Source organism: Coregonus lavaretus (assembly GCF_964263955.1).
Source record: "Coregonus lavaretus genome assembly, chromosome: 25".
NCBI classification, from domain to species: Eukaryota; Metazoa; Chordata; class Actinopteri; order Salmoniformes; family Salmonidae; genus Coregonus; species Coregonus lavaretus.
The window spans coordinates 31,073,750-31,100,287 of NC_140012.1; the positions used below are offsets into that span (position 1 = coordinate 31,073,750).

Consider the following 26,538-nt stretch of genomic DNA (forward strand, 5'->3'; position numbering starts at 1 on the left):
TAATGGACACCAATAAGAAGAGACCTGCTTGGACCAAGAAACACAAGCAATGGACATTAGACCGGTGGAAATGTCTGTGATTTATTTAGAATTCAAGGCACACTTAACCAGCATGGCTACCACAGCATTCTGCAGCGATACGCCATACCATCTGATTTGGGCTTAGTGGGACTATCATTTGTTTTTCAACAGGACAATGACCCAACACACCTCCAGGCTTTGTAAGGGCTATTTTACCAAGAAGGAGAGTGATGGAGTGCTGCATCAGATCACCTGGCCTCCACAATCCCCCGACCTCAACCCAATTGAGATAGTTTGGGATGAATTGGACGGCAGAGTGAAGGAAAAGCAGCCAACAAGTGCTCAGCATATGTGGGAAGTCCTTCAAGACTGTTGGAAAAGCATTCCAGGTGAAGCTGGTTGAGAGAATGCCAAGAGTGTGTAAAGCTGTCAACAAGGCAAAGGGTGGCTATTTGAAGAATCTCAAATATAAAATATACTTTGATTTGTTTAACCCTTTTTTGGTTACTACATGATTCCATATGTGTTATTTCATAGTTTTGAGGTCTTCACTACTATTCTACAATATAGAAAATTGTACAAATAAAGAAAAACCCTTGAATGAGTAGGTGTGTCCAAACTTTTGACTGATACTGTAGGTGTTCCTTTTGTCCAGGTGGGAAAGGGCAGTGTGGAGTGCAATAGAGATTTGTTGGGGCGGTATGCAAATTGGAGTGGGTCTAGGGTTTCTGGGATGATGGTGTTGATGTGAGCCGTGACCATCCTTTCAAAGCACTTCATGGCTACAGACCTGAGTGCTACTTGGTCAATAGTTATTTAGGCAGGTTACCTTGGTGTTCTTGGGCACAGGGACTATCAGCCTACCTTATTATTACGCCAATATGAAACATTTGTTCATACAAAATATTGTTCTCACATAGTAGTGTTAATATTGTAAATAATAGGAATTAGTAGTTTTGGGTGGATTTTTCCTTTAATTACACTTTTCTACTATTACGTGGGGGACTTTTATTTTGAAACATTTCGAAATTCTGTAACCCGGAAGTAATTATTTTGTTGCTGACGTGATGCTGACGTCTTTCACAGCGCGCGCCGGGCTAGCTGGTTTGCAACCACGACCCCAAAACCAGATATCTGTGGAGCGAGAGATAGACGTAGATGGTCATGTCGGAGAGTGGGAGCAAAGATGCAGTGCAGAACGATGCAGCCCATAGCACCAGTACAGAGCCACACGTGGCCAGACCAAATATTGGCAACAGAGTGACTGTAGTGCTTGGGGCTCAATGGGGCGACGAGGGAAAAGGGAAAGTTGTGGACCTGCTCGCTCAGGATGCTGATATCGTTTGCAGATGCCAGGTAAATTATAACGTGTGCTAGCTAGCAAGCTAGCTGGAGGACATTCGGAACGTGGTTGCGGTTACAAATAATGTATAGCTAACTACCTAGCCATCTAGCCGTTGTTCATAACTCTCAGTTCCATACACATAGTATTGGACTAAGGACTTCTTCTGTAGGGGGAGTAATAATAATATGCCATTTAGCAGACGCTTTTATCCAAAGTGACACAGTCATGCGTGCATACATTTTTGTTGTTGTGTATGGGTGGTCCCGGGGATCGAACCCACTACATTGGCGTTACAAGCGCCGTGCTCTACCAGCTGAGCTACAGAGGACCACAGGAGTATTTTTAAGTCAGAACCGCAACGCTCGGTCTGCACATAACACGCATCGCTTGTGGTACGAATTTGGAAACATATTAGGACCTTATCTTTCATATCGGCGACAAATCATTTTCTAAAAACAAAAGGTTATATGTCAATGTTACAGCACGTGTTTACGGAAAACAGACGGAAGACATTGGACTAATGTTACCTGTACTAATTAGCTATCTGCGTCTCCGAACACCTGTGAACTACTGTATAAACCGTAGACAGACGCCACAAATGTGTTGTCACCGAAAAATATTATCGTCTGCAACTGTGTTAAAACTGATTAAAACGGTGTAAAGTAAGTGTTTTATTTTACATTTGGGAAAATATTTTGATGCGATGTGAAAGTAGAGGGATTTATGTTTCTAGAACCGTACCGCAATTGAGAATCGATTCACGTTTAGATGTAGTATTTCCAGAGCCAATTCACCCTTTAAACATAACATGTAATGTTAGGTCCTTGGGAGTAAGGCGGAATGTTAGGCTCCTTTTGTCCAATATTGGTCTTGTTAGATATCTATCTCTAAGCTAACAAGTTAGCCACGGTTTCGTCCTGACTGTAGCCAAAATGAGAACTAGTCCCCGAGTTAGCCAGCAAATTAACTAGCTAGTTAAAGCTGGATTTGTTGTAATTAGTAAACTAACGTTAGTTCAAATAGTGTAGTTATCTATGTATTAAAGATGTGGGTCCTGGTCAGACTTGTACTAGCTATTTAGCTATAAAGTATTGGTTTGTAGTGGGTAGCTAGCTATCTAACTAAGATAGACACCTAGCTAGCTACTCGGGCAACCAAATAAATTGTCGATGCTGAACGTCTTGCACTGTATTGCTAATGTCACCTTGAATTCTATCGCATCATCTATAACTAGCCAGAGCTAGCTACATTCATATTACTCGACTTAACACCAGATAAGATAGCCTAGTCTTCCCATGTTTTGCATTGTCTTTTTAGTATATGCGAGCAAGTGCATCTCTGTGTGTACCTTCTCACCTGCCATTGAAGTATCAAGTGTCTAAAGACTGCAGTTAATTACATTTTAGTCATTTAGCAGACGCTCTTATCCAGAGCAACTTACAGGAGCAATTAGGGTTAAGTGCGTTGGTCAAGGGCACATCGACCTAGTCGGCTCGGGGATTAGAACCAGCGACCTTTCGGTTACTGGCACAACGCTCTTAACCACTAAACTACCTGGATCTGACCAATGTTTGTGTATTTTAAATGTGGCTGTCAATAAATATATATTGGCAAGCCAACTAGCTAAGCCTATTCTGGGTTGAGTGCGTTTCACAAAACCATGGTGTCCGCCCTTTGGCTGTTATCACATTTACTTTGACTCAATCTGGGGCCACCTTATCAATGTCATTGCAGTGTGGGTGTTGTAGCACAGTAAAAACGTGGAATGTTTTCTTGTGAAAGCATGAAAAGGCAATACAGCAGAATGTTACCAACAAAAGCTTTGGTGACTCATCTGTACAACACTGGCCTTTATACCTGTAGGTTTAATGTCCATCCGGGTACTGTCATTCTTGTCCTCTTCAAAAGGGACTCCTCTACTCAAGGCAGGATTGGAGATGGTTCACATTAGTTAGCCTAGTCTTAATGAAATGTGGAAAGTTACTCAACTTTCCCCAGAAGCATACATATTTTCCATACTGTTTAGATTTCTCTCCAGCCTCCACTGCCAACTCCAAAATGTGGGGTGATCAGGCACGATAACGCAAAAGACTGTGATATTTGTTTGGAGCTTTCTAGGTCCACAGGGCCTAGTTTCCATTTTGAATAGACAGCAGTGATGAGGACTGAGCTTGCATTGCATCATTCAACATAAGTTGCAACACCCTTCAGTTTTTGTTATTTATCAAACTGACAGGTGACAACCCAACAGTCCTGTTTCCCTTTTGATTAAAATCAACTGAGCATTTTGGGCATACTAGAGAAAACGTTGACATGCATTTTCTTTTTGTTTCACTGATTAATGGTCTTGACTAGTAGTCTATTTTTTTGTACAGGGATCCCTTCATAACTATCATTTAGCTTGACTCCCGAGTGGCTCAGTGGTCTAAGGCAGTGCTAGCTGTGCCACTAGAGATCCTGGTTTGAGTCCAGGCTCTGTCGCAGCCGGCCGCAACCGGGAGACCCATGGGCGGCGCACAATTGGTCCAGCGTCGTCCAAGGTAGGGGAGGGTTTGGCCGGCAGGGATGTGGGTTCGTTTCCCACGTTTTTTTAAATGTATGCATTCACTAACTGTAAGTCGCTCTGGATAAGAGCGTCTGCTAAATGACTAAAATGTAAATGTAAAATGAATAAAAACCTGATCTTCTGCTATTTGCAGTTATGCAGAGGTAAAAACAAGAAAAAGTCCCATGACTGAAACTTAAGTCGATATCAGATCGATTGTCTGGGGCAAAGTTAATGTAAGAAAGTCATGATCGTTACGCTTTTAGGGAAAGAGGATAATTTTGTACATGTATTAACCTGTGAATTTACCGGCCAATTCCTGTCCCCTTGCTTCCTGGGGTTCTACCCAGGATCATTTTTATGTAGAAGGACTGAGAAGCTCAGTTCTGGTGACTTTTTAAAAGGACATTCTAATCCAAAATGAATGAAAATAAAATGATGCTGACACCATCTAAAATATAATTTCCACCTCCAGAAATGAGCCCTGAAACATACTGGTAAAAGTGTTTTAAATTATTTTTTACACTGAACAAACATATAAACTCACCATGCAACAATTTCAAGGATTTTACTAAGTTACAGTTAATATAAGGAAATCAGTAAATTGAAATAAATAAATTAGGCCCTAATCTATGGATTTCACATGCCTGGGAATGCAGATATACATCTGTTGGTCACAGATACCTTAAAAAAAGAAAAGAGGATCAGAAAACCAGTCATTATCTGGTGTGACACCATTTGCCCCATGCAGCATGACATCTCCTTCCTATAGAGTTGATCAGGCTGTTGATTGTGGCCTGTGGAATGTTGTCCCACTCCTCTTCAGTGGCTGTGCGAAGTTGCTAGATATTGGCGGGAACTGGAACACGCTGTCGTATACATTGATCCAGAGCATCCCAAACATGCTTAATGGGTGACATGTCTGGTGAGTATGCAGGCCATAGAAGAACTGGGACATGTTCAGCTTCCAGGTATTGTGTACAGCTCCTTGCAACATGGGGCCGTGCATTATCATGCTGAAACATGAGGTGATGGCAGCGGATAAATGGCACGAGAATGGGCCTCAGGATCTCGTCATGCTATCTCTGTGCATTCAAATTGCCATCGATAAAATGCAAGTGAGTTCGTTGTCCGTAGCTTGTGCCTGCCCATAACCCCACCGCCACAATAGGGCACTCTGTTCACAACGTTGACATCAGCAAACCCCTCGCCTACACAACGCCGTCTGCCCGGTACAGTTGAAACCGGGATTAATCCGTGAAGAGCACACTTCTACAGCGTGCCAGTGGCCATCGAAGGTGAGCATTTGGGCGTACTGCCAAATTCTCTAAAACAACGTTGGAGGAGACTTATGGTAGAGAAATGAACATGCAACAGCTCTGGTGGACATTCCTGCAGTCAGCATGCCAATTGCACGCGGCCTCAACTTGACACATCTGTGGTGTTGTGTGACAAAACTGCACATTCTAGTGGCCTTTTATTGTCCCCAGCACAAGGTGCACCTGTGTAATGAGCATGCTGTTTAATCAGCTTTGTGCACAAAATTTGAGAGGAAAAGGCTTTTTGTGCGTATGGAAAATTTCTGGGATCTATATTTCAGCTCATGGGACAAACACTTTACGTGTTGTTTATATTTTTGTTCAGTACACATATTGGACCATGCATATAGCCTATGCATGGTCTATCAGATGTGCTATTAGCAATAAGCGTTATTACCTGTAGACCAACTGATGCAGCATAGTGGCTATAAAATTTCCATAAGGTGAAGCATGGGGTTTGTCCATCTGCATTTACCCCATTGAACACAACATCCTGATTTTGTTATATTATGAACCATTATTATTTTGTTGTAAACACTAATTATTCACTCAAACTTAGATTTTTTAAACAAGTTTCTATTAGAAAGTATGTCATTGCCCTTTTAAGACACCATTGTCCCCTTTGAGCTCTGTTGTGATGGGCATTCCAAGTTTTTTTTCTGTGAACTGGATCAATTGGGTCCATTCACCTAAAAGAGCCATTCATTTGGCTCCCAAACGGCTCTTAGTTCAGTAAGGCTTAGAAATGGAAAACCATTAACAAAGTCACTGTAGTTTAAAGCCTGCCGTTGTCAGATAGTGAAATAAGTTCAAAAACATTTTTATCTGACCCAATTATTAGATGGCCTGCAAAAAAAAAACACCCTGAAAAAATGTGCGCAGACCAGAATGAGGCTTTCATCTCACTGTATTGTTCCTGCGCTGAAGGATACCATCTTCAGAGAATGTTTTAAATGTTTTTTCTGCAGATAATCGATTTCTTGAGCTCAAAAAGCAATACATCGGAGTGTCAGCAACAATCATGCTTGTCAGTTCAGTGCACACAGCTTAAGAGGAAAATAAAATATTTGGGAATATATTTAATAGAACAGACATGCTTCTGTAATAGGCTATGTCATCTTGAAACCGGACCCTCTCCCATCCCCCTCAGAGATTTTTATTGTGGATCTACACTGATCTCAAAAACGTCCTCTCCAGAATCCCGAGTGGCGCAGCGGTCTAAGGCACTGCATCTCAGTGCTAGAGGCGTCACTACAGACCCCCGGTTCGATTCCAGACTGTATCACAATCTGCCGTGATTGGGAGTCCCATAGGGCGGCGCACAATTAGCCCAGCGTCGTCCGGGTTTGGCCGGTGTAGGCCGTCATTGTAAATAAGAATTTGTTCTTAACTGACTTGCCTAGTTAAATAAAAGGTAAAAAAATAAATACAATAAAAACATTCCATATGATGGAAATCCGTCGCAGTGACCGAGAACTTTAACCCCTGATTTATGCACCCCTCCCGTCACTATGAATTGATAACAGGTTGGCATAGCAATAATTCTGGTGCACTGCCAAGGCTATAGGCATGTAAAAATAAACCACTTAAAGGTAGACTCAGCAAGATGAAGTTGCATGCACAAAGTAAACACAATCTCGAGTCAATTTACGCAACAACTAAGCATTGAACCAAAGAGGTTAAAACTGCTTCTCGAATAGAACTCCCTGATCACGCTTGTAGGCTAGTTAAGCTCATGCGCAGAAACACATAATTGGGTCTGCTGTTTGAGTCCCGTAGTTACCACATTGTGGGTCTGCTGTTTGAGTCCCGTAGTTACCACATTGTGGGTCTGCTGTTTGAGTCCCGTAGTTACCACATTGTGGGTCTGCTGTTTGAGTCCCGTAGTTACCACATTGTGGGTCTGCTGTTTGAGTCCCGTAGTTACCACATTGTGGGTCTGCTGTTTGAGTCCCGTAGTTACCACATTGTGGGTCTGCTGTTTGAGTCCCGTAGTTACCACATTGTGGGTCTGCTGTTTGAGTCCCGTAGTTACCACATTGTGGGTCTGCTGTTTGAGTCCCGTAGTTACCACATTGTAGCAGCGTGACGTGTGCTCATGCGCAGATACTGTGTGAGAGAAGTCTTGCATCGCGCTCATCTCAATATCTGCGATGCTTCTCGCTGCAACGTCTTCTCGCTGAGTATCTTTTAATGGCATGCTATGTAACACAAGGGCGTGTGTGTGTAAGAGGGAGAACATAGTGTTCATCTTTTTATAAAAAAGGCTGTGACAGCAATCTGAGAGGTTTTTCTTACATGCAACACGAGGTTGAAAGGGCAACAAGGAGCACATTTCCAAGGCTTACTAATTAGGTATCAGTGCTGATACTCTATTCCACTGCTCTCAAGTGGCTGCCCAAGTTACCATGACAGTAATTTGTTGTCTTTGGGGATCACACCAACCATTTTGATGTAATCGTGATATTCATGATCACCACCAAGTTGTATGATGGTCAGAGGAAGCAAAACAGAGTACCGGTATAAAAAGCTCAAAATGGAGTATAAAATCAGATCAATTTTCAGGTGTGATCTTCCATGACTTGGGAATGCAACCCGACTCTACTAAATGCAACATGTAGACAGCAGCTAGGCTATCATGGGGATTTAATTTCTTATTCAACTGCCACATACAGTTATGGTCTGAGAATTAATGCTGTCAAAGCTCTTCTTAGTCATTCTCCATAAAGGCTATGATGCAGACAAGAGATAAGGAAGGCAGGAACGTGGATCGCTGGGTTTACCTGACACCTCTCAGCTTTTGGCTTGATTCCAGACATGTCTTGCACAAAGACAGACATTTCTCATGAGCTTTCCATCCAATTGGCGACAGATTTTCATGCAAATATTCTAAAATTGCCATAAAAACTATGCTCATTTTCCCACCAGAGATGTTTCCATCAAATTGACTTGTGGATAAAAGGCTGTGCGTGACGACGTAGTGCACATATAAGTAACTTTTGTGGTTGATTTTTCCATCGCAGAAACAAATGTTGCGTTGTATAGCGAATATACTTGCTCTGGTCTTGGCACTTGCACTCTAGCCAACAGCTAGCAGTTACAGTGTGGCTAGGCTACCTACATGAGGTTATTTGGAAAGTTTACTGACATGCTGTTTCCACCAGGCCTGTCGTGACATTTTTTTTATCCAGAATGTACTTTACTGGCATATAAAGGTTGGATGGAAACCTGGTTATAGAGAGCAATTGGGTTTGTTCCCTCTGGTCCATCTCCAATGTGTGAGAACGAGCTTGTCCTTAGAGCAGGGTTCTTACAGTCCTGCCACCTGCCGTCTGTGTCCTGTTTCAGGCCTGCTGGGTCTCTGTCACCGCGTCCATGGATGGAGGCTAGAGACCCATCCGTTGCATTGGGAGGTAAAAGGTTCTCTAGCATGGCTATATTTTGGCAACCTGAGACAGAGAACCACAGGGTTATGCAAGGAATGTTTGTGTGACCATATGATTCTTGAAATAACCTTTACTCAGTCATTTTACCTCTACCTTTAAAACCTTTAAAAATGATTGAACCGGTCTGTCAGTAATGGCTAGTAATAGGTACCAGATCTCTTTACATAGCTAGGCCACTTATCTTTGGCACATCGTTGCTATGGAAATGTTTTTTAGTTCTGGGTGTATGCTCCTTTTCAGTTCTCTAATCTGGTAATTGCAGGTTGTTCAGAACCTCTTTAGTGATCTCAATTATTTAAATGTTAATATATGTTGGAGGATAATGTCCAAGCTATTGGCATAACCCAAAAAACACTGACAATCAGAGAAACAAAAGAGGGCCGTAGAAAGATACGTTATTCCGTGTATATATAGAGTGCATTCGGAAAATATTCATGCCCCTTGACTTTTTCCATATTTTGTTATGTTGCAGCCTTATTGTAAAATTGATTAAATTGTTTTTTTCCCTCATCAATTTACACACAATACCCCATAATGACAAAGCAAAAACAGGATTGTTTTTTGTGTGCAAATTTAATTAAAAAAAACAACATATTTACATAAGTATTCAGACCCTTTGCTATGAGACTTTTTTTCTTTTTCTTGAAATTGAGCTCAGGTGCATCCTGTTTCCATTGATTATCCTTAAGATGTTTCTACAACCTGTGGTAAATTGATTGGACATGATTTGGAAAGGCACACACCTGTCTATATAAGGTCCCACAGTTGACAGTGCATGTCAGAGCAAAAACCAAGCCATGAGGTCGAAGGAATTGTCCGTAGAGCTCCGAGACAGGATTGTGTCGAGTCACAGATCTGGGGAAGGGTACCAAAAAATGTCTGCAGCATTGAAGGTCTCCAAGAACACAGTGGTCTCCATCATTCTTAAATGGAAGAAGTTAGGAACCGCCAAGACTCTTCCTAGAGCTGGCCGCCCGGCTAAACTGAGCAATCGGGGGAGAAGGGCCTTGGTCAGGGAGGTGACCAAGAACCCGATGGTCACTCTGACAGAGCTCTAGAGTTCCTCTGTGGAGATGGGAGAACCTTCCAGGAGAACCTTCCAGAAGGACAACCATCTCTGCAGCACTCCACCAGTCAGGCCTTTTTATGGTGGAGTGGCCAGATGGAAGCCACTCCTCAGTAAAAGGCACATGACAGCCCGCTTGGAGTTTGCCAAAAGGCACCTAAACACTCTCAGACCATGAGAAACAAGATTCTCTGAACAGATGAAACCAAGATTGAACTCTTTGGCCTGAATGCCAAGCGTCATGTCTGGAAGTAACCTGGCACCATCCCTACAGTGAAGCATGGTGGTGGCAGCATCATGCTGTGGGGATGTTTTTCTGCGGCAGGGACTGGGAGACTAGTCAGGATTGAGGGAAAGATGAACGGAGCAAAGTACAGAGAGATCCTTGATGAAAACCTGCTCCAGAGCGCTCAGGACCTCAGACTGGGGCGAAGGTTCACCTTCCAACAGAACAATGACCCTAAGCAAACAGCCAAGACAATGCAGGTGTGGCTTCGGGACAAGTCTCTGAATGTCCTTGAGTGGCCCAGCCAGTGCCCGGACTTGAACCTGATCGAACATCTCTGGGAGAGACCTGAAAATAGCTCTGCAGCGACGCTCCCCATCCAACCTGCAGAGTAGAATGGGAGAAACTCCCCAAATACAGGTGTGCCAAGCTTGTAGCGTCATACCCAAGAAGGCTCGAGGCTGTAATCGCTGCCAAAGGTGCTTCAACAAAGTACAGAGTCTGAATACTTATGTAAATGTTGATTTCCGTTTGTTATTTTTAATACATTTGCAAAAATGTCTTAGCCTGTTTTGCTTTGTCATTATGGGGTATTGTGTGTAGATTGATGAGGGGGGAAAAAACAATTTAATCCATTTTAAGAATAAGGCTGTAACGTAACAAAATGTGGAAAAGGTCAAGGAGTCTGAATACTTTCCGAATGCACTGTAAGTCAATGTGGCTACATTACTCTCCAGGCTCTGAACTGTAGATGGTCAAATTAAGAAAGTTTCCTAATTATATCAGTGCATAGGAAATTATGCTGTCACAGGCATGGCATGCTATTCAGGATAACACTAAATTGAAGGTATTCTGCGACTTTCATATGAGGTGCTAAAGTGGCAAGCCATTTACTAATCCTGCCACCTGCCAATCCTGCCCCACAGAGGCTGCTCTCCCCTGTGCCCCCCTCACCCCTTCAGACCCAATAGGATTAATCGCACCAGCCAATTTTAGGTGGAGGACATGGGACGTTGTCCAAGGGAGACTGGCAGTCCTGTGACAGTCACGGGAGGCGAACGGATACATATCACATTAGAGAATGTTCCAGGTTATTGTTGGGAATTACGACTTGGTTCATCTCGGCAAGTGTCCCTTTTGAGTGAACTATTGCCGCCATATAATAAATGCCTTTATGGCGTAATAGCTGCCAAGTGGGTCAAGCAAGCCTGAAGTGACAAATGGAAAGTATGCAGCAGTGGGAGATGAGGCCATATCTCAAACTGATAAAAAGGTAGAAGCCATGGTGTAGGATGATTTTTCTATCCACATTCTCAGATTTGCAATATGCAGAGGGCAATTTCATGTTTTTTGGTCAGCCTATGTTCACGTGTTGAAACCTCACATTAACCAAGTGTCTCCCATTCATTGAAAGCAACCTTGTAGCAGCCGTCACCGAATGGCAGTAACTATACACGTCCGGCACGGCACTTTGCAGGTCAGGCGGCTGGGAGCACATCATAAATGCAACAAAAAAGGAGAGGCATCTGCACACCCCTTCACTGGTCCAAGGACTGCCATGGCCAGGAATAACCCAGGGTACACTTTACCGATAGCGATGGAACTTAAGCTTACAAGTGTTTTAACAATGCATTGTTCCTATAATGGCCGAAGATGTTACATGTGTTTCCGTAGAGAGAACGTTCACTAAGTGCGTCGTTGGAGCATGTGTCGATACTGATCTTATCATTAGAATTATTCCATAATACTGACGACGGATCAGCTCCTAGAGAGATGACCACTTATATGGCTTATTCTAATGGTCATTTCTGGTAGGCTAACCCAGAAGTAAAATCTTGCATAGTTTGGTCACCTGCGTGATTAACTTCTGCGTTCATACGTGTTACAAATTGAGAGTTCCGGCAAAAACTAAGTATCCACCCTCACAAAAGGAAACAGGAAACTCAGCCAAATAACTTCACATGTTGGTGCTCATGGGTCCTTTTACATGGAAATGACCATAAACATATTGATTCTATGTTTAGCGAAGATCTTCTGTGAATAAAGGTATGCATGTGGGCAAAAAAGCATCTAACGACGCACTTAGCTGTTCTAGTGGTCTGTTCGTGTGGTCTGAGGCAGTTGGTAAATAACGAATGTTTTTAAAAGGCTTTTGGGAAACCGGGCCCAGGCCTGCTCGTTCCTGGGTAAAGGCATGGGGCAAAACAGACTGATTTATGATTTATCACTCACTCAACCCCCCCCCCCCCCCCCCCCAGACCAGCACAGGGAGCCTCATCCACTGTTGCTGACTGGGGGGGGAGAATCTGGACATTCTGGAGCCGTCTTTATTTCACATCCACTCCCCTCTTTGATAGGCTATATTGAGAACATACTAGCTACTGTTGTAGCGTCAGTTGTGGAGTTAATGCCAAAGGCACTGGGTGTTCTCTCTCTGGGTACAAGCAATTTTATCTCATGTCATCTTAGATTTAAAAATTGTTTGTTAATGTTATTTTGTAAGCACTCATGGTTGGACTCGGATGGACTTTTGTGTGGTAAACGAATATGAAGAAAGGACTCTAGAATCACACAACCCTTTAGTGGCTAATTTGTATCTCCTCTGACTGCCCTCTAAAATGGCTGTAGATCCTGTGTCCTCAGGTGTCCCTCAGCTATGACTGAGCAATCTGTACCGTGCTGTAATGTTTGTAGGTAGGCTGGCTCAGTCTGTACTGTGGTGTAATGTGAATAGGTAGGCTGGCTCAGTCTGTACTGTGGTGTAATGTGAATAGGTAGGCTGGCTCAGTCTGTACCGTGGTGTAATGTTTGTAGGTAGGCTGGCTCAGTCTGTACCGTGGTGTAATGTGTCTAGGTAGGCTGGCTCAGTCTGTACCGTGGTGTAATGTGTCTAGGTAGGCTGGCTCAGTCTGTACCGTGGTGTAATGTTTGTAGGTAGGCTGGCTCAGTCTGTACCGTGGTGTAATGTGTCTAGGTAGGCAGGCTCAGTCTGTACCGTGGTGTAATGTGTATAGGTAGGCTGGCTCAGTCTGTACCGTGGTGTAATGTGAATAGGTAGGCTGGCTCAGTCTGTACCGTGGTGTAATGTGAATAGGTAGGCTGGCTCAGTCTGTACCGTGGTGTAATGTGTATAGGTAGGCTGGCTCAGTCTGTACCGTGGTGTAATGTGTATAGGTAGGCTGGCTCAGTCTGTACCGTGGTGTAATGTGAATAGGTAGGCTGGCTCAGTCTGTACTGTGGTGTAATGTGAATAGGTAGGCTGGCTCAGTCTGTACCGTGGTGTAATGTGTATAGGTAGGCTGGCTCAGTCTGTACCGTGGTGTAATGTGAATAGGTAGGCTGGCTCAGTCTGTACCGTGGTGTAATGTGAATAGGTAGGCTGGCTCAGTCTGTACCGTGGTGTAATGTGTATAGGTAGGCTGGCTCAGTCTGTACCGTGGTGTAATGTGTATAGGTAGGGTTAGGGTAGGTAGGCTCTTCTGGTCTCATTGTCAGAGTTCCAGGGTCAGAGACTAGAGCTCAAACCATATGTGTTCAAAAGAACATCACACTCTCCAAATATGGGGGCGAGTTTGATGTGCTTCTTCAGTATGACCAACGTTAAATCGTGAAAAGTAAAGCTTATAGCCTTTCACATTGCTTCTGGTGGTGTGATGACTTGTTGGAAGTCCTGTGTGTCTCTGTGGTGACTGACTCCCTCTGTGTCCCTCTCTGCAGGGTGGCAACAATGCTGGACACACGGTGGTGGTGGACTCTGTGGAGTATGACTTCCATCTCCTACCCAGCGGCATTATCAACCCCAAGGTCACTGCTTTCATTGGTGGGTAGAGCACAGCCACTGGACCCAGGAATTAACAGGAAAGATGGCTGATTTCACAATAAGAATTGAGCTGTGAAGTAACGCTAATGGTGTAGTACTAAGTCAGTTGTCATCTCTAGTCTTTGGTAAAGAAATGAATAAAAATAGATCAATGTTTCTGTTTGTATCTCCTGTGCAGTTTCCATACACACTTTTACATTTTAGAGACTTAGCAGACGCTCTTATCCAGAGCGACTTACAGGAGCAATTAGGGTTATGTGCCTTGCTCAAGGGCACATAGACAGATTTGTCACCTAGTCAGCTCGGGGATTCGAACCAGCGACCTTTAGATTACAAAAAAAATGTATGCACGCATGACTGTAAGTCGCTTTGGATAAAAGCGTCTGCTAAATGGCATATTATTATATTATATTATTACTGGCCCAACGCTCTTAACCACTAAGCTACCTGCCGCCCTTTTTGTATGCAAGCAGCCAATAAATCTAGCCAATCTGTATTATATTCTAATAGCTCCCGCTTTGCCTGATGCCAGACAAAAAGTGATTGACTTGACTGGGAGCCAACTCGCAGGCTAACACAGTAGAGTGCTATAGAACACATTTTATCTGCAGTAACTTCATTTTGCTAATGGTCTGACGTCTAGTCTATTTTGGCAGCACATAACAAATATGTCCTCTGGCTCTTAACCCACAGCTCGTCAGCAGTTCAACATATAGAATGTTAAGTGGATCAATACTTTAACGTCTACTATTGCTCTCTAGTTGAGCTCCACAGTCAGGCTTTCAGAGGCCAAACAGGTGTTCGGGACCCTTCAGAGTCCTGAGCACTGTTTGCCATGAGAAAAGTCATCTTGAATAAGGCTGATTGTGCAGATCAGGTTATGGCCCTCTCCACATTTGTTTAATTTGTGGCCTTAATGTTGATAGCTTGCTGCTCAGTGGTACAGCAGACCTGTTTTTCTGATGGAGTATTTAGCTCTTCATGGGAAAGTACATTTATAGCCCACAACACTAGAGAACAAATTCAATTAGGGTGTTTTCACTGGTCTTTCCTTATTTGTTACTGATGCATCACCATATCTTCCATGTTGCCTGTGTTGGTCTATCCCACAGGTAATGGGGTAGTGATCCACCTGCCTGGCCTCTTCGAGGAGGCTGAGAAGAATGTGTGCAAAGGCAAAAGTGAGTACGAAGGAGCTATCCTCTTTAATAGTCTAAGTCCCTTTTTACTCCGTTGCCTAGAAGATTGCCATATTGCTTAATGGGGCTGTTAACAAATACTTTTTTTCTTTGTACCGTTTGTGTTCAGGTCTGGAGGGCTGGGACAAGAGGTTGATCATTTCAGACAGAGCACACATTGGTAAGCCGTGCCTCATCAGGCCTCTCTTTTTATACTCAAAGGGCCTTTAAATCACAACTTCAGCACAACTATAGTCTCTATACTATATAGAAGACTGTAGGACTAGAGACAGATGTGCAAGGCTCATGTTTGGCTGTCTGTTAAGGGGAATAATGAGTCAGCTTAATTTCTATCATCAATGTTTTTATTTTCATCATAAATGCATTCCAATTTTTTGAGTATCAACAGTTGGTCTCTTAGCTAGTGACTGCCAGTGTCCGTGCGAAGTTGGTGCCCAGAAAAGCTCCTCATAAACAAGATTATAAAAATGCTGCGTGACTTGGTGGCTTTCATGGGGAACATGTTTCTGTTTATATGGGGGATGAAAGTGGCCAATTGATTAGCTTAATTATTTTTGGGCCCTTTTGTATTTTGTGCATACAGTAGGACTTATTTGACCTAAGATGCACTCCGAATACCTGTTTTTTTAATCAAATGTGAACTGAACTGGCTTTCAGTTTTCCAGAACATAAGTCATGTTCACTTTGACTGTTAAATAGCACAGTTTTTTGTTGTTGTTGTGAAAAGCAGAATGACTTGTAGACTCTCCTTTATTAGGCTACATTATTCAGTCTTCTCCCTCAGCCCAAACTCGGCCCATTTTATTATCTGAATAGGTGTGGAGGGAGAAATATGAAATAAGCACTGACAAGTTTTTTTTTTTTTACACACAGAAATTAGACAAACTGTCTTAGCTGTGAATTGATTGTTGCGTTGTTGTTATTGGTCCTTCGTATGTACGGTTTCCTTTACTCTTTTGAGTGGTGAACTCTGCTCCACTAGACTTGTTGTGCCTTTAGACGTTTTGTCTCCCTGCTCATTGTCAAAGAAGTTCCAAACGGTCAAGTCAGTGCAGCGAGATGCCAAAAAAGGACACTTCTTATAAACAGCTATCACTTAGTAGTGCCTTTGCAAGGCCGCTTTAGGGACTAGTGTGAGAAAGAGGGGTCATTTCTGACTGGATGAGAAACACTCTACTGTTCACTTCCCTTCATGGATTTAAAAGGAAAGTATTGGTGTAAGTTTATTATTGTGGATTCTCCATCTCTTTCTCGTCCAAGCTTACACCAATCCAGTGCTTTTAAATGTGTGGGAAGGAGTCGACTGCACAAGGGCACACTTCTGGGAGAAAGGGGAGATAATTGGGGCGCTAGGTTTTAGTGAGGAGCAGAAATGGGGGCGAGGTGACCAGGATTGTGAGTTTGCCCTTTTCTACCTCCTCCCACAGTGTTTGATTTCCACCAAGCGGTCGACAGTGTGCAAGAGCAGCAGAGACAAGAGCAAGCGGGCAAGAAGTAAGAACCCTGCCACCTGTCATTCTCCTGGTTTAGAGAGTATGGCTCAGTAATGATTCAGCTTGCAGCAGTGCTGAAAAACAGAATTTCCCTCTCCTATGGGCGAATGTGTAGTATACAGTGGGGGGGGGAAAGTATTTGTCAGCCACCAATTGTGCAAGTTCTCCCACTTAAAAAGACGAGAGAGGCCTGTAATTTTCATCATAGGTACACGTCAACTATGACAGACAAAATGAGATAAAAAAATCCAGAAAATCACATTGTAGGATTTTTTATGAATTTATTTGCAAATTATGGTGGAAAATAAGTATTTGGTCAATAACAAAAGTTTCTCAATACTTTGTTATATACCCTTTGTTGGCAATGACACAGGTCAAACGTTTTCTGTAAGTCTTCACAAGGTTTTCACACACTGTTGCTGGTATTTTGGCCCATTCCTCCATGCAGATCTCCTCTAGAGCAGTGATGTTTTGGGGCTGTCGCTGGGCAACACAGACTTTCAACTCCCTCCAAAGATTTTCTATGGGGTTGAGATCTGGAGACTGGCTAGGCCACTCCAGGACCTTGAAATGCTTCTTACGAAGCCACTCCTTCGTTGCCCGGGCGGTGTGTTTGGGATCATTGTCATGCTGAAAGACCCAGCCACGTTTCATCTTCAATGCCCTTGCTGATGGAAGGAGGTTTTCACTCAAAATCTCACGATACATGGCCCCATGCATTCTTTCCTTTACACGGATCAGTCGTCCTGGTCCCTTTGCAGAAAAACAGCCCCAAAGCATGATGTTTCCACCCCCATGCTTCACAGTAGGTATGGTGTTCTTTGGATGCAACTCAGCATTCTTTGTCCTCCAAACACGACGAGTTGAGTTTTTACCAAAAAGTTCTATTTTGGTTTCATCTGACCATATGACATTGTCCCAATCCTCTTCTGGATCATCCAAATGCACTCTAGCAAACTTCAGACGGGCCTGGACATGTACTGGCTTAAGCAGGGGGACACGTCTGGCATTGCAGGATTTGAGTCCCTGGCGGCGTAGTGTGTTACTGATGGTAGGCTTTGTTACTTTGGTCCCAGCTCTCTGCAGGTCATTCACTAGGTCCCCCCGTGTGGTTCTGGGATTTTTGCTCACCGTTCTTGTGATCATTTTGACCCCACGGGGTGAGATCTTGCGTGGAGCCCCAGATCGAGGGAGATTATCAGTGGTCTTGTATGTCTTCCATTTCCTAATAATTGCTCCCACAGTTGATTTCTTCAAACCAAGCTGCTTACCAATTGCAGATTCAGTCTTCCCAGCCTGGTGCAGGTCTACAATTTTGTTTCTAGTGTCCTTTGACAGCTCTTTGGTCTTGGCCATAGTGGAGTTTGGAGTGTGACTGTTTGAGGTTGTGGACAGGTGTCTTTTATACTGATAACAAGTTCAAACAGGTGCCATTAATACAGGTAACGAATGGAGGACAGAGGAGCCTCTTAAAGAAGAAGTTACAGGTCTGTGAGAGCCAGAAATCTTGCTTGTTTGTAGGTGACCAAATACTTATTTTCCACCATAATTTGCAAATAAATTCATAAAAAATCCTACAATGTGATTTTCTGGGGGGAAAAATCTCCATTTGTCTGTCATAGTTGACGTGTACCTATGATGAAAATTACAGGCCTCTCTCATCTTTTTAAGTGGGAGAACTTGCACAATTGGTGGCTGACTAAATACTTTTTTCCCCCACTGTATCTAGTCTTGTTAGATGAAACAACCTCAACTGACTCCAGCTTGAAGCAGAGCTGAAAAACAAGATTCCCCTGTCCTATGGCGGATACCCAGTATAAACCTTTTTAGCATAAAGTCTAGCATAAGTACTGAAACAACCTCAACTGATTCTCCAGAGATGTCAAATATTAAATATCACCTTTTTCTTCTCTGCACCATTGTTGTGGAGCTATTTTAACAGTTTTGCCTTGAGTGAGTGCTGCCTGAAAGAAATGTGATCATATAATTTTTGATAATAATAATTGTCTCGTACTGTAGTCTGGGGTTAATACATTTGCAGGAATATAATTTTGGCAATGGTAAACCTTCATGGTCTCCCATATAGTGATACATCACTGTATTACTCATGTATGGAAATGGTTTATTTCCTGTTCCATCTGACAATGTCCTCTGGAGGAAGCAAACAAATCCTACACTGTAGCTATTGCAGATTACTGTTACCAGTTAGTAATGTAGCTATTGCAGATTACTGTTACCAGTTAGTAATGTAGCTATTGCAGGTTACTGTTACCAGTTAGTAATGTAGCTATTGCAGGTTACTGTTACCAGTTAGTAATGTAGCTATTGCAGGTTACTGTTACCAGTTAGTAATGTAGCTATTGCAGGTTACTGTTACCAGTTAGTAATGTAGCTATTGCAGGTTACTGTTACCAGTTAGTAATGTAGCTATTGCAGGTTACTGTTACCAGTTAGTAATGTAGCTATTGCAGGTTACTACTGTTACCAGTTAGTAATGTAGCTATTGCAGGTTACTGTTGTTACCAGTTAGCGATGTAATGGAGATGCCCAATCCGGTTCTGAGAAGAGGGTGGTAAGCACAGGCTTAGACACAGGACATCGCTCTGATATGCAGGGCATTTTAAGCTTTTGTTGGGCATCAAAATAAGCCCACCGCCCTGATAGAATTATTGTGTAAAACAATCTGCAGCGTTTGAACTGGCTCAACAGCTAATTATTGTGCCAGTTTCTCTGCCATGGGTGCTAAAAGGGCAAGTCAGTCATTATAGGCTTATATCACAAGTTGTGGAATTTCAACACCGTAAGGCATTACAACTTCACTCTTACCTCTGAGAGAGGCAGAGAACCGAGTTAGACACACAGAGGCTTGGATTAAATATCCTGTAGTATGAGCATGACTTGTCCCAGGGGTCTCATGGTGGACCTGACCTGCATTCGTTTAGTATCTTACTGGAGGGGTTAGTACTCGTGATACCCTGTCTCAGCTCCAGAAGACAACTTCTATTCTTACTGATAAGTCCTTTCCCACATGAAGTCATACCCTACCCTACATCAGACCAGGGACGTCACGTCACCAGATATCCCCTAGCAGCACCATGTGACTGTGATTCTCTCCAACCCTTACTGCAGCAACATTGTTTCAGTCAGCAGCAGGGCAGCAGGCAATGTTCCAGCCCCATAAATACTCCTTAGAAAAGTGCCCTGGCCTAGCTACTTCCCTAAAACTGTCACATGTCTGACCCAACACACACACACATACTGGCTGGAAGGACAAGTGTGCGTGTGGTTTAATGTTGAGTCAGTGACTCAGTATTGTCAAGGTAAGGATTGACTTTGTTTCCTACCCAGCCTCGGGACAACTAAAAAGGGGATTGGCCCAGTGTACTCAGCCAAAGCAGCCCGCAGCGGCCTCCGGATATGTGACCTCATGTCTGACTTCACGCAGTTCTCTGAAAGGTGAGGGTGTGGCCTTGTCATATGGCCAATAATTACTATCCTCCCTTTATTCAGAGTACAACTAGCTCCAGTAAGATTCAAATGGAACTGTGTTGACGTCTACCCTTTTGTTGTAGATTTAAAGTCTTAGCCTCGCAGTATCAGTCTATGTATCCAACCCTGGTGATTGACATCGATGGGGAGTTGTCGAAGTTGAGGGTGAGCTACAGGTCCTCCATCAGTTGAATAAAGATATCATCACTGGTTTAACGAAGGGGTTATGTCCTACATTTCAGTGTAATTCTTGGGTCAAGTCTTTGCGTGGTGTGTTCTTGTCCAGGATTACGCGGAGAAGGTAAAGCCTATGGTGAGAGACGGGGTCTTTTACATGTACGAGGCCTTACATGGACCTCCCAAAAATATCCTGGTGGAAGGAGCCAACGCCGCCCTCTTGGATATTGACTTTGGTGAGTATCCCCCACTGTCATTGTGTCAATGTCAATTAACCCCTGTCACTGTGTAAATTGCCAATTATCCCCCATTTAATTGAACACGCTAACAAACTGATGGTCTTCAAGAAGCCGGCTGGAAAGTCGAGCTATTTATACTGGTGAGTTAATTCCACTGAAACAGTGGTATCAGAGCTGTCAGAGGATTGGAACTACATGTTCGCTGAGCCTAACACCAGAGAGCACCCCTACACCGTGCATGACTCTGAGAAATACTGGCTACTCTGTCACTGTCACTTTCCCTGATTTTGTTCTGTCACAAAGCACTCCATAGACCACACACAGAACAGAACTTACTGAGGGAGAGGGTTGCTATGTACTGAAGGACACCATGTTCTATTTCATTGATACAATGGTAGTAGGTGAAAGTGGGGGGTATCATATGGCCGTGCTAATGCTATCTGCATAAAGAATAATGATGTTGTTTTTGCACCTGTGCAGACCTGTATGGGAGGGGTGGAATTCTCACCCCCTCCACTGACCTGAAAGGCCCATTAACCTGGACTGGAATGTCCACCTCTGTTTAAGCACACCTGACAAAGAGACCTGACACAGGGATATTGTTTGCATGTCATGTTAAGATTGAAGCATTTAGTTTCCTTTACTCGTATTACAAGCTATGTTAATACAGTCCTTGTGATATGATAATCGTCTGTTGTACGAATGCATTGTCATGTCTGTTTTATCTGAGGAAGAGGAAGACTGAGGAGGAAATAAGATGGTGTTTATCATTGTGTTTTTGTTTCAGGGACGTACCCTTTCGTGACCTCGTCTAACTGCACAGTGGGTGGGGTGTGTACGGGACTAGGCATGCCGCCCCAGAATGTGGGCGAGGTGTACGGTGTGGTCAAGGCCTACACCACCCGGGTTGGCATTGGAGCCTTTCCCTCAGAGCAGTTCAATGTAAGAATGTCAGCCTGTCTACCTTGAGGGAAGCCATGCCTTCCTGCCTTTGACCGCTACGGGCTAGTGTCATATTGGTTCCATGGTGCAACGTCTTTCCTGCTCTCTGTTTCCAGTGTGAGTAGAGGAATGTAGACTGTAGTGTTAATGTTGGGGGAATGGCTTAGCTGCCGATTGAGTCATCAGAGTTCTGAATTCCAGTGAGTATTCTGTGAACTCCACAGGCACAGGCATGCGGGTGTGTGGGTATTGAAACAACAAATGGTTTTAGGAAAGATAGTTGTTTAACCACTCCCTTTGGTAGCACTTGTGAAATAATCCATGCAAAACCATAATAACCAATTCCTCAACCTGTACAGGACAGGGAATGGACACATTTCAAGCTTGACATGTCCATGTTTTACTTTATCAGCGATCTTACAGTGAATCTGATCCTTTTTAAGTGTCTGCCTGTTTTCTTCTCTAAGGACATTGGGGAGCTCCTACAGACGAGGGGGAAAGAAGTGGGCGTAACCACGGGCCGTAAAAGGAGATGTGGTTGGCTGGACCTGGTGCTCATCAAATACGCCCACATGATCAACGGCTTCACTGCGTGAGTCCCCACACCCCCTTCCCTCAACTCTGTACTGTCCATCACCACACCTTTCGCTTTTTACTTACTGTCTCAATATAAACTACAAAAGTATGTGGACACATGCTCATTATTCCAAGATCATGGGCATTATTATGAATTTGGTCCCCCCTTTGCTGCTATAACAGCCTCCACTCTTCTGGGAAGGCTTTCCACTAGATGTTGGACCATTGCTGCGGGGACTTGCTTCCATTCAGCCACGAGCATTGGTGAGGTCGGGCACTGATGTTGGGCGATTAGGCCTGGCTCGCAGTCGGCGTTCCAATTCATTCTAAAGGTGTTCAATGGGGTTGAGGTCAGGGCTCTGTGCAGGCCAGTCAAGTTCTTCCACACCGATCTCGACAAACCATTTATGTAAGGACTTCGCTTTGTGCATTGGGGCATTGTCATGCTGAAACAGGAAAGGGCCTTCCCCAAACTGTTGCCACAAAGTTGGAAGCGCAGAATCGTCTAGAATGTAATTGTAGGCTTCCTTTCACTGGAACTAAGGAGCCTGAACCATGGAAAAACAGCCCCAGACCATTATTCCTCCTCCACCAAACTTTACAGTTGGCACTATGCATTCGGGCAAGTAGCGTTCTCCTGGCATCGCCAAACACAGATTAATTCGTCGGACTGCCAGATGGTGAAGCGTGATTCATCACTCCAGAGAATGTGTTTCCACTGCTCCAGATTCCAATGGCGGCGAGCTTTACACCACTCCAGCCGATGCATGGTGATCTTAGGCTTGTGTGCGGCTGCTCGGCCATGGAAACCCATTTCATAAAGCTCTCGACGAACAGTTATTGTGCTGACATTGCTTACAGAGGCAGTTTGTAACTCGGTAGTGAGTGTTGCAACCGAGGACAGACTATTTTTACGCGCTTCAGCACTCGGCGGTCCCGTTCTGTGAGCTTGTGTGGCCTACCACTTCACGGCAGAGCCGTTGTTGCTCCTAGACGTTTCCACTTCACAATAACAGCACTTACAGTTGACCGGGACAGCTCTAGCAGGGCAGAAATTTGACAAACTGCCTTGTTGGAAAGGTGGCAACCTATGACGGTGTCACGTTGAAAGTCACTGAGCTCTTCAGTACGGACCGTTCTACTGCCAATGTTTGTCTATGGAGATCACATGGCTGTGTGCTCGATTTTATACACCTGCCAAATCAACCTATTTGAAGGGGTGTCCACGTACTTTTGACCATATAGTGTACTTGAATAGACTTTATCAGCTTCGTACACATAATGTATTTGGGTGTTGGTAAATATGCCGGCTAAACTCCCAATGTTCTGTTGTCCTCCCATTCAGCTTAGCTCTCACCAAACTAGACATCTTGGATGTGCTCCCTGAGATCAAGGTTGGTGTGTCGTACTCTGTGGACGGTGAAAATATACCTCATTTTCCAGGTAGGCTGCTCATCGAAACAGCAGCTAATTGGCAGCAGCTAATGGGGATCCTTAATAAATACAAAAACATTGATGCTGCTGTACTTGTTAATGAGGATAAAGTGAACCAGATAAGGGAGCTATGTTATATTCCTAATTGCAGTATTTCAAGTCTGTTGTCTTAAGAAGTTTATGGCAGCCAATGGCCTGACGTTGTCCCCACCTCTCCCCAGCCAACCAGGAAGTCTTACAGAGCGTTGAGGTTCAGTATGACACCCTGCCAGGTTGGAACAGTGACACCTCCGCCACCAGAACATTCAATGAGCTGCCAGAGAACGCCCAGAAATACGTCCGCTACATTGAGAAGCACCTCGGTGTGCCTGGTAAGAACCCCCCTCCTCTCCTTAACACCTGGAGATGTGTCAGGTTGATTCAGATGGGGTGAAAATACCTTGTAGTGGTCACAGGTGTGGACCATATTTGGGGACATTTATTGTTTTATTTGTAAAGCTATTCAATAACTACTTTTCACCCACAGTGAAATGGATTGGAGTAGGCAAGTCTCGGGAGTCTATGATCCAGATCTTCTAAGGTCTTCTCCTCCACACCGTAGCCACCACCAGACCAGACCCTCAGTCCCCTCTCCCTCCCTCCAGATGGCTACCTGGTTCCAGGGGCCTGTGGCCTGGGAAGGTGGTCCTATGCTACATGCCACTCCTTTCTATCCCCAACTCACCCCCATACCACAGACACCAACCTGGGGGATGCTCTTATCCTCCTATCCCCCCACCTTTTTGTGGAACACTCCTATTATTGCTCTCTCTCTCTCTGTGCCTCCCTGTGCCTCTCTCTCTCTCCCTGTGCCTCTCTCTCTCTCCCTGTGCCTCTCTCTCTCTCTCTCCCTGTGCCTCTCTCTCTCTCTCTCCCTGTGCCTTTCTCTCTCTCCCTCCCTCTCTCTTTCCCTCTCTCCCCTATATCTATTTCTCTCGGTCGGTCTTTGGAGACCTGTGTGGGACTCTTCAAAATGGCCTCCTCAGTCATTAACAGGGAAGAACACTTCAGCTGCTTGCCAGCCTACGTCTGTTACTCCCCATGTATAGTTGGTCAGAAAGTCCTCAGAAAGCCTCTTCTTCTGGCCTTCCTTTATGGATCTGTTATCCTGACATCCTTGCACACACACTCAAATCGCACACAAAACCCCACTCAAATCCATTAAATATCCCGATATTCCAACCTCTGATCCAGGTGTGTGGATACGCTGTCATTGACCCGTCTGCAAGCCAATGTCAGAAATGGTTCAGTATGACCATGTGTACAGTACTGCAGTGGGACTTACACTCATTTTCTGTGCCTGTATTGTGATGAAAATACAGTTTGTATAGATGTATTCTTTATGCCTAGCATGGGTCAAGGAGCCCATGGCCATGAAACGGCCCACTCGAGCAACTTGACATTCAACGTTTCTGTATGGACAACCGTCAATGTCTCTGTATACAAATTGAAAAATCGCATTGAAATTTAGAATATGACCTTGTTCCAAGCAACATAGATGGTTGCCAAAGCTATTACGCAAGAAAATTGATTTTGGTGCCATTATTAGAGATACAATCTTAAATGGGCATTTTAGAGGCGTCATAATCGAACAACCTCTTAGTAATTTCCCCAGCTGACTAGAAATTAGCTCGTTTTCGTATTTCAAAGCAGTAAAAAGTTGTATTACTACTGGACATTTTAAAACATTTTGATAGGTGAACTTCTCCCATCAAACTCCACATTGAAATGACGCAAGAATGTATTTCAATGCTATTCTAAGTTTAAACTCCAACGCGATCACACGATGTGGATATGCTAAACTCTAGTCTCAGGACTTCTACGCGATCACAACAGTGTATATATTTTACTTCTATTTGAATGATTTTAGGACTAGGTATGATGGATTCTGTTCTGCTACTGCTGGATGTGTGGGTATTTCTGCAGATGTAGCATATTAGACAGCAGATTGTCTCCTGACTCGGTGACAACTATATGTAACCTTTTGCTTTTATAAACTGGAGCTGTTCAAGTGTAATGGCATATAACCATGCGTTTTCCAATCACTGATATATAATCTAAATATTTCAAATTAAGATTTTTAAAGACATGAAAGGATCTCACCTGTTTATGTATGGATCGAATACATAAACCTCTGAATGGCTCGATTATTACATTGAAAAATTGTTACGGGGAGAGGCATGCATTCAAGGTTAACCTTGAGTGACAGTTGTCTAAGGGTGCCAATTCATGCAGAGATGGAAAACTGATCATACAATATCAGTTTGCCTTTGTGTCTGTAGGTCTCTATACAGAGATGGCTGTAGACTGCTGTGAAAGAATGGGTTTCTACGTTGGTGGCGAAGGAGTGCTTTCTCTTTCAAATATGGAAGTGTCAAACTAGTGTCACAATACATAGTTACTATATGTCAGGTACTTTCTTAAGTCCGGGTCTTTAGTAGAGTAAAGCGGTTATCGCCTGTAGTCCAATATGGTTTCTGGTACAGTCTGTCTTGTTCTTCCCCTGTGTCTTTGGATTGTAAGATGATATCAGTGACTATGGTATTCACCAAGTATGCTCAGTGCCAAGATAAAAATGAAACTAAAGGGATGTCTTTAAATGCTGGTTATCCTTGTTTCAATAGATTATCCGATGACCTGCCAATAGGCCACACAATGTGGTAAACATTTCCTGCTTTACATATAGCAGCAACTAATCAGTTGAGATACTTACCCTGTCAGTGGTGTCAACACTCACCTGAAACTCCCCATACAAGGTGAAGGCATGCCACTGTTTGCAAATCCTAAACTATTCGCCTCCAGACCATGTTTTTTCAGGATGAACTGTTCCTTGGGCCCCCATTCAAGACTATTGAATGTTTTTATTTTACTTGGCCCTTGTTGGGAAGGGCCCGTAACTAAGCATTTCACTGTTAGTCTACACCTGTTGTTCGCTACACCCGCAATAACATCTGCTAAAATGTGTGTATGTGACCAATAAAATTTGATGAATACAAATTGATTTGGGTTTGAATACCTCTAAAATGTATCTTTCCTTTCTACCTTACATTTTTTTTTACATTTTAGTCATTTAGCAGACGCTCTTGTCCAGAGCAACTTACAGTTAGTGAGTGCATACATTTTTCATACTGGCCCCCCGTGGGAATCAAACCCACAACCCTG

The 26,538-nt window shown here is 43.7% G+C and overlaps 1 protein-coding gene across 1 annotated transcript; it reads left to right on the forward strand.

Moving 5' to 3' along the window:
- The first annotated feature begins 1,149 nt into the window (after nucleotides 1-1,149).
- On the forward strand, nucleotides 1,150-26,377 carry adss2 (adenylosuccinate synthase 2). Its single transcript, XM_084141779.1, has 13 exons — nucleotides 1,150-1,377; nucleotides 13,686-13,788; nucleotides 14,901-14,969; nucleotides 15,097-15,147; nucleotides 16,415-16,481; nucleotides 19,829-19,936; nucleotides 20,053-20,134; nucleotides 20,256-20,382; nucleotides 21,173-21,327; nucleotides 21,795-21,919; nucleotides 23,249-23,346; nucleotides 23,559-23,708; nucleotides 23,864-26,377. Exons 1-13 carry the CDS (start codon nucleotides 1,180-1,182, stop codon nucleotides 23,914-23,916), a joined length of 1,386 nt encoding a protein of 461 aa, XP_083997905.1. The 5' UTR covers nucleotides 1,150-1,179; the 3' UTR covers nucleotides 23,917-26,377.
- The last annotated feature ends 161 nt before the right edge of the window (nucleotides 26,378-26,538 follow it).